This window comes from Pelophylax lessonae (genome assembly GCF_965119305.1).
Source record: "Pelophylax lessonae genome assembly, chromosome: 13".
Taxonomy (NCBI): domain Eukaryota; kingdom Metazoa; phylum Chordata; class Amphibia; order Anura; family Ranidae; genus Pelophylax; species Pelophylax lessonae.
The window spans coordinates 27697238-27706038 of NC_138780.1; the positions used below are offsets into that span (position 1 = coordinate 27697238).

At 44.8% G+C, this 8801-nt stretch overlaps 1 protein-coding gene across 2 annotated transcripts in view; it reads left to right on the forward strand.

Moving 5' to 3' along the window:
* Positions 1–6641, forward strand: part of ADAMTSL4 (ADAMTS like 4) — a 386071-nt gene extending 379430 nt beyond the window's left edge. For both annotated transcript variants that reach the window (XM_082242909.1, XM_082242910.1), the window contains exon 17: positions 6135–6641. In XM_082242909.1, the coding sequence (XP_082099035.1) occupies positions 6135–6274 (140 nt within the window). In that variant the 3' untranslated portion in view covers positions 6275–6641. The remainder of the gene's footprint in view (positions 1–6134) is intronic.
* The last annotated feature ends 2160 nt before the right edge of the window (positions 6642–8801 follow it).

Below are 8801 nucleotides of genomic sequence, written 5' to 3' on the forward strand. Positions count from 1 at the left end.
GGAACCAAACGGTAGGGCTCTCTAAAACAGTACCACCTCGATTGTGGTTCCAAGAGGTACCATACCCGGTACCATATCCCACAATCCTTTGCATGCAGTCACTACTAGCCACTGATTGGTCAGAGAATCGTTGTTATCCCACCCACTTAACTTTAGTACTACTTTAGCAAACCGTACCGAACCGTTCCAACACCGTACCATGCGGTACCAGCAGTGGAAAAGCAAACAGGGGCAAGCAGGGCCGAGCCGGTACTTGCAGTGGAAAAGTGCCAACAGGCCAGATTTTAAGTATTACCTTGGGGAGATGCAGACTAGAATACTGCAATCACTGAGCAGCAAATGAGATCACCTGTAATGTAATTTAGTTATCTTGCAAACCTGGCCTGTTAGTGGGCCCTGAGGACCGGAGTTGAGGACCACTGACCTAAGGCATAGCTAAACCTAAAAACAAAAATGTAATATGGTGCAGCTCACTAGTCATTAGATATGGTGGATACATTTTTTTAGGATGTTTCCCCTTTATTTATTTTTTTCACCTGGTAGTCCTGAAAAATACGTTTCGTCCCTTCATGGTTACACTCACTCCTCCACTGTATCTAAGGAGGGAGCTATGGTTGTCACACAGGTTAGACTTTAAAATTAATCTACGGGTGGGGAGAACATAAATGTTCCCTTGCAGTGGGGCTGCACTGTAAGGGTTAAGTTCTGATTTAGGTCTATGGGGCTGCAAAAAGCAGTTTTACTTACCTGTGCAAAAAAAGAGAAAGCTAAAGACTGTGTAAATCTATGCAGCAAAACACATGTAGCACTGCCCCCTAGGGAGCCGCTGAGAATTACACATTCTTGGGTCCCCTGGGTTACCATTAGCAACTGATAGCAGATACACGGCATTAACAGTTCTTGGCTCAGACAATGAACAGTCCAGGGGATTTGTTTTTTTTTTGTATTTTATTTTAGAACTGGGATGGGAAAGGGGAATGAGTGGGATACTCCCAACTTTGAACTATGCACAATTTGAGGCCAACCAGCTATTGTGTGTGCGGCAAGGCCACTGCTTCACCTTGCCACTGCAGTGAAGTGAAAAAAATATGATCCTGTGATGATTTATCTTCAGGGCCCTAGCTTGGCACCCCCTTTCTCACTTGCTGTGTGTGCTAGCTCCTCTCCACTGGAGTGGTCCCCTTCCTGGGCAGACCCCTGGCAAGCTTCCCGGTACTCACGGACACTGTTTTTCTCTGGGTTGCTCTGCCTTCACCTCCATCCGTCAGCATCCACTGGACCTCCTGGCACAGCACCACACTTCTGGTCCACAAGGCTGACCGCCTGTGACCACCTTCCTCAACAACAGGAAGAGAGACAGCCGCCACCCTCCTCCTGGGACCTGGCTTCCCGCCCAAAGACACCCTGTCACATGTGCCCTTGGCTTTTATGACCTATCCCAGGGTGCACCAGTTGTGCCAACCAACTAGGACAGCCACACAAGTCTGTGTGTCATTGGCTGGGTTTCCTCCACTGTCCAACAGGCTCCCCTATTGGATACAGTGGGGACACTCCCTCAGACCAGATAAATCACACATGTAACAGGCCTAACTACTGATCAGACTCTCCTGATAAGCAAAAACTATGCTTTTCCTAGCACCTATCTAGGAGGGTGCTACACATAGAAAAAAAAAATCACTCAATGATAAAATATACATAAACAATAAAATATTAAATAAAAAGTGTTGTGCTAAGGATAAAATAATATATCACCTTAGCTTTAGCACAGGACTTTTTTAATTTAGTTTACTTACCTGATCCTCCACTTCCTCTGCAGACGGAACTCTCTTCTAATCCCCTATGCTCCAGCAGTGGACTGTTCCTCGGCGTCTTTGCATCCAGTGCAGGGCTATTGGCTCTGCATTGGTATTAATGAGGTTTGAGGGCATCTAACTGCTAAAGTGCATCGGAGAAGAGGCTGCAGGGACTGGCCTTAAAACTAGGGATCGACCGATTATCGGCACCACTGATATATATCGGGGGCCGATCTGCACTTTCCCCGATATATCGGAATCGGCCCCATGAGGTTAACGATATTTCGGGAAAGTGCTGTACCGGAGTGATGTCTGCAGCTAGAGGCTTCACCCCGGTACCGGCGTCCATAGCTGACAGTCAGCTGTCTTGAAATGACAACCGATGCGGTCATCCTACCTCCAAGAGAAGACCCGATCAAAGCCGCACTTGGCTCTGATTGGGTCTCCATGTAAAAAACCCAGAAGTGATGTCATGACTTCACTTCCGGGTACTCAGCGGCAAATTAAAAAAACTGACAGCATTCAAAACATCCAAACCTGGCCTTTTGAATGCTTTTCAGTGCCGAGGAGACCCCCAGATCCCTCCACTAGGAGGTTCTGTGAAGAAAAAAAAAATTATTTTTTACATGTCCGAAAATATCGTTAGATATCCGCCGATATTGATATCCGATGACCAAAATATCGGTATTAAAAAAACGATATCGGTCAATCACTACTTAAAACCCAGAGGAGCCATATGGGCAGGGGACCGGGTAAGTAAAAGTGCTTTGTGTGGTCCTCCAGACCCAAAGAAGCATTTAGATTACAAGCAGTATGGGGGCAGCTCACTGCAGGGGAACATTTTTGTATCCTTCTTTAAACATGTCTATTTTGCTTAACTCCATTACATAGGTGATTGATGAGATTAGTAGTTTACTTGAGAAAGATAAGGATATTTGTGATTTCGTTCCAAGCTCATGGGAAGTTACAAGGGCATTGCATTTCTGGCAAGATCTACAGCTATTTTCTGTACTTTTTGAAAGTGTTCTTAGCCTGAAAAAAGAAATGAATGCACCCACCTCATTTTATGACTGGTAAGCTACAATATATTACATGTTTGTTCTTGGATTTAGGTACACTATAAAATGCAAAGAAGGGCAGAGTTACACTTTAATCTTCAGTTTAACTTCTTTTGATGTGGTTGATGAACTAAACACCCTTTATCACCCAAAGTCCAAATGAACTCCGGTCCTCACCATTATGATCCAAAGTCCAGGCCAACCTGGTATAATGAAGTTATGCAGCTCCCATAGCTGTGCTCCCTCTAGAGATTACAGATTCAATGCTGTTATGTTGATCCTCTGGCTTCAGTGCTTTCGGATTGCCCGATAGGTGAAGTCAAAACGGCCGATTCTTATATTTTTTCTAGACCAGCATTTAGAACAGGCATGTCCAACCCGCGGCCCGGAACCGCAGGCAATGCGGCCCACTGCCCCCTGACAATTTTTTGCTGGGGTGGAAGGAAGTCGAGTCGGGGGCACGCCCACAGAGGCAGTCTTGGAGGGGATCATCTACTAGTTGTGTTAAATTAGTGCTGGGGGGGGGGGGGGGGGGGCGCGGCAACACAGGAGGTCGCGGCGGCGTTTTATTACTTATATACTATTGTATATATTTTATATGCGGCCCGAGAAAATTTCTCTACGCTCAATGTGGCCCAGAGAAGCCAAAAGGTTGGACACCCATGATTTAGAAGGTATCAAAGCCAGGAGATAACCATAACAGCGAGACAGCCAACGTTGTTAGAAAGCAATAAACAATGGGTGATATATTGCCATGTCTACTTATTTCTTGGTTTTTCATGAAAGTGTAGAGGGAAAAAAAAATAAATGTCGCCACAAAAAGAAAATTACTTCCGTTTCGGGACTCCAAACGCCCACGGGTGAAAAAAGCGGTCACACTCCACCTTGAACTGTCCTAATATGTATGGCCAGCCTTATCCCATTAACACAATTAAAACATGATGAGTGCTGCATGTGGAATTGGCATGGAATGATGGCTTATATAACAATTTATTTTGTATTTTTATTAGTGAATACAGTATGTCTTAAAGAGTAGGTCCACCTCACCAGCTGCATATATTTTTTGGTGGCTTTGGCAGGAAGACCTCTACATCGGATGTCCCAGCTCTGCTGACTGTGACCATCACCGGGCCCCTATACAATTCTCATTTATTTGACATTTCATAGAATACAACAGTGGGGCTCTCTCCAGCCCAAACAGGAAGTGTGACATGGGACTGCTTGGAAGAGGTTACAGTTAAGGCCCGTACACACGCACCTATTGTTGGCCGTGAATTTTTGGCCAACGTCCGATCGGCCGATTGTCGGCTTGTTAGTATGATGCTTCTGACAACTGACTGCAACTTTTCGGCCAAACAAAATCTGGTGTGCATGCTATAAAATTTTTGTTGGCCGTCAACAGAACGGCCGATTGTTCCTCAGTCAGTACAGATTTCGGCAGACAAAAATCAGATGAGCAAGACTGGGCATGCTCAGAGAAGAAAAAAACACGGAAAGTAAACCAGAACATGACATCACTTCTGAAGTTGGTTTCTGTCGGCCAACAAAAGTCCAGTGAAAGTCTAGAGCACATTTCAACCAACAAAACAACACTGGACAAAAGACGACCGATCGGTCGGCCAACAATCGGTGCGTGTATACGAGGCTTTAAAGGAAGGTCTCCTCAACGTCCCTGAGAAATATAAGAAGCCAAAAGTGCTTCAGCCCATTAGCATCCACCAAACCATTGATACGTAAATTGGACCATCATCGTAAATTGGCTTTTGAAAAGAAAAAACAAAAACGAATTGACCCTGTCTAAGCCAAAGTGGCTACGTCAAGGCCCCCCGGTGTACCGCAGCACTTGCTCTAAAGTTCTGAGAGTCTCCTAAATTGTATTATAGGTAGTGGATAGATTATAGGGCAGGTATACCTGAAGGTAGCCCATCCCTCCTTTAAAGGTACAGGGACACTCAGCAAGGGCACAATGGCAGCTGAAGGTGTCCAGTGCGCCCCTCATCAATTCACCAACAAATGGCAACCACTCCAACCTATAACTACCCTTTGCAGCAAGGAGCACACAGAAGGGCAAAGCACATTAAAAACAAACAAAAATTCCCAGCTTGCTTACCAGCAAGCCTGCAAAAAGGCAAACTGCATAATAGAGATCATTTTTTTGGAGGGCAACTGCAGCACCCTGGCTACAACCATGGGTAGGTATAGCCACCTGGAAGTATTGACAATGACTGCCAAGTGATGATGTACATGACCCCTAAAAACCAGATCCCTTTATTATATGCAAATGGTGACTCTTATGGTCACATTAGTGCCCCTCCCACACCAAATGCCTCTTAATTGGTTACAACTGACAGCCTTACTGGCCAATAGGGAGGCAAGAGGAGAGGGCAGCAACCATGAAACTTCTGATGATGGTTTCATAAGAGACCCATTCTTACGGGGTACTGAGGCTCCCTGGCTTGCTTTATCAGCCATAAGCTGACCTAAAATGATGGTACAGTTGAATGCATCAATAGTTTGGTGGATGCTAATTGGCTTCAATGAGCTGAAGCCCTTTGGCTTCTTATAATTCTCAAGGAATGGTGATGAGACCTCCCCTTTCTCTGCCACCTCCTACATGTGGTCTCATCCTGTTTTCTAATGGATCGATACTGTCTTAATTGTACATTTGCGCTGGTCATGAACAAAATTTTTACCTTCATCAAGGTCTTAGGCCAGCCAATCTCGGCTGGGTCAGCAGGGACTGGCCGAGATTCGAACCATGAATGGGCAGGCTGATTGTACCCAAGTTAATCGATTAATCAGTTTAGGTACAACCAGCAGGGACAGGGTAAGGGGCGAGCAGAAGGGACAGCTGCCCTGGGTGCAGACGAGCAAGGGGGCAAATAATATGCGTAAGGTGGTACACCCATTGTAAGGCATTATTACCAGTGCAGGAGGGGGTGCAATTCTAGACCCTTGCCCTGGGCGACCCTGTTCGATACTGGCAATCAGCAGGTCAGATTTTTTATGCGATTGCGAATTACTTTGTGTTCTCCCGACCAGAGCAGCTCCCTGCCGGGAGAACACAATGGCGCGGTTGGAGGGATTTCCCCATCAACATTGACCTTTGGTTGCCGAGGTAATTAATTTGTTTACTTGACCTCCTAGCCCCAATGTTTGACTGGCTTCTCTAATGCTTTGTAATTAGTTTGTTTCAACTGATGGAAATGCCCACGGATTTGTTATAAGCCTTACTTCTTTAAACCAATTTTGTTTTAATGAAATCTTTGTCTTCTCCACCCAGATGAGAACTGCCGAGATCGATATCACAATTGCGCAGTGGTGGTCCAAGCCCGTCTCTGCGTCTACGCCTACTACAAGCAAGCGTGTTGCTCCTCCTGTTCCCACTCCCTGCAGCGAACCAGGGCATCCGAGAACCGATAACGTGCACATCTCCCGAACCCTCCCCACCCCACCCCCTGCCTCACCAGATTCTATATTTTATATATTCAGAAGAGACAGTATTTATTTTACCTCTTAGGCGCTAGTTCGGCCAGCCTAGTTTCGAACAGGCGAAAACCGCGTGGGCCCCGAATAGAGTGGCGAGAGGCACAATTGTATATTTGCTTTTAATGTTGGCCGGTCAGCCGCAGGGGGAGGAGTCTGCTTTCCCTGATACTTTACGGTGCTAAGTAGCAATACTTGTATACCCGTTTTTTTGACTTACTGCGACTGTGACTTGTATGCAACTGATCTTGTCAGTAATTTAATATAGGAATTTTGTTAATAAGCATAACGCTACGGTGACATGAAGGGGGACATATACTGTCTACATCTGTCAAATACCATGTGCCCTAAAGTCTTCTCTCCTCCTGTGCCACAACAATGATTACATGGTCTGTGCCAAAGAAGTGCCAGTCATGTGATCACATGGTCTTTCCTTTGGCATAACATTGTCTGTGCCAAAGGGGTGCCAGTCATGTGATCACATGGTCTTTCCTTTGGCATAACATTGTCTGTGCCAAAGGGGTTCCAGTCATGTGATCACATGGTCTTTCCTTTGGCATAACATGGTCTGTGCCAAAGGGGTGCCAGTCATGTGATCACATGGTCTTTCCTTTGGCATAACATTGTCTGTGCCAAAGGGGTGCCAGTCATGTGATCACATGGTCTTTCCTTTGGCATAACATTGTCTGTGCCAAAGGCGTGCCAGTCATGTGATCACATGGTCTTTCCTTTGGCATAACGTTGTCCGTGCCAAAGGGGTGCCAGTCATGTAATCACATGGTCTTTCCTTTGGCATAACATTGTCTGTGCCAAAGGGGTGCCAGTCATGTGATCACATGGCCTTTCCTTTGGCATAACATTATCTGTGCCAAAGGGGTGCCAGTCCAGTGATCACATGGTCTTTGCTTTGGCATAGGTCACATGACTGGCACCGAACGAGAGAAGAACTTGGCAGACCCAAGACAATGGGTGTGTTTGGCTGAAATCTCTAACATTTTTTTATGATTACTCAGGGGAGTGATTATGTAGACATTATAGGACAGTATAGGTCTGCTATAAAGTAGGTAGGTACTGCCTTATTTTTTCACTTTTGAAATGTTTAGGATGTTTTGGAAGGGTGATGTTTTCCATGGCAACAAAGCCTCTCCTTTTTGTACCATTTAAAACAAACTTTCTGGTTAAATTGGCTAAAAATGTTCCAGGTACATCATCACAAAAGGTGTACAAAGTCTTACAGATCATTTACTTCAAAAAAAAGCCACAGCCTTAGTAGAAAAGCCTGTCACCTGCCAGCTTGCTGTCCGTGTGTAAGCAGTGGTTTCACTGCAGAGATCCGACTTATCCCCTGCTTAGTTTTCTAATAAGCAGGAAGCATACAATTTGCTGATTGCAGAGGTATAGAAATACCTAAACACCTCTGAAGAGAGACCATTGCTACAACAGAGAGAGCAAGAGTAAACTTCTTTACAGGATGCTGGCAGGGGACAGGTTTTTCTGTACGGGCTGTGGCTGCTTTAAAAAAAATAAACCACTGTAAGGCCTTGTTCATACGTGCTGGCTCAGGTTCATTTATATATATATATATATATATATATATATATATATATATATATATATATATATATATATATATTCTTTTTTTTTTTTTTTTAAGGGTATATGTTAATTTTAAACACCAACAATTGTTACCTCCCTTTCCCATGGTCTATGTATAAAACATTTGTTGGCCAAATATCAGAGGCATTCAAGCAAGTGGTCTGAAATGTGTCCATATTTTTTTTTCTAATAGATTGATTTCTATTAGAGATCGACCGATTATCGGCAAAGTCGATATATCGGGGGCCAATCTGCACTTTCCCCGATATATCGGAATCGGCCCCTGAGGTTACCGATATTGCCGATATTTAGGGAAAGTGCTTGTACCAGAGTGATACCTGCAGCTAGAGGCATCACCCCGGTACCGGCATACATAGCTGATGGTCGGCTGTCTTGTATTGACAACCGATTCGGCTGAGAAGCCGCTCGGCTGTCATTACAAGGTGTGGGAGGGGACAGCAGCTCGCCCGGGTCTCCCGTCCCACCGAACCTGCACAGCCATCGAAGAGAAGACCCGATCAAAGCCTGATCGGGTCTCCATGTAAAAACCCAGAAGTGATGTCATGACATCACTTCCGGGTACTCAGCGCCAGATTCAAAAAAATAACAGCATTCAAAACAGCCAAACTTGGCGTTTTGAATGCTTTTAAGTGCAGAGGAGGGGTTTGGGGATCCCTCCACAAAATTACCTGTAAAAAATAAAAATAGAAAAAAAAAATATCGGCCGATACCGATATACGATGACCTAAATATCAGTATCGGTATCACCAATAAATAAATATCAGTTGATCGCTAAAAAAAAAAACGCTTGTAATTGGGTTTAGGCGTCAAAAAAATGACAGCATTCAAAACAGCCAAACATGGCGTT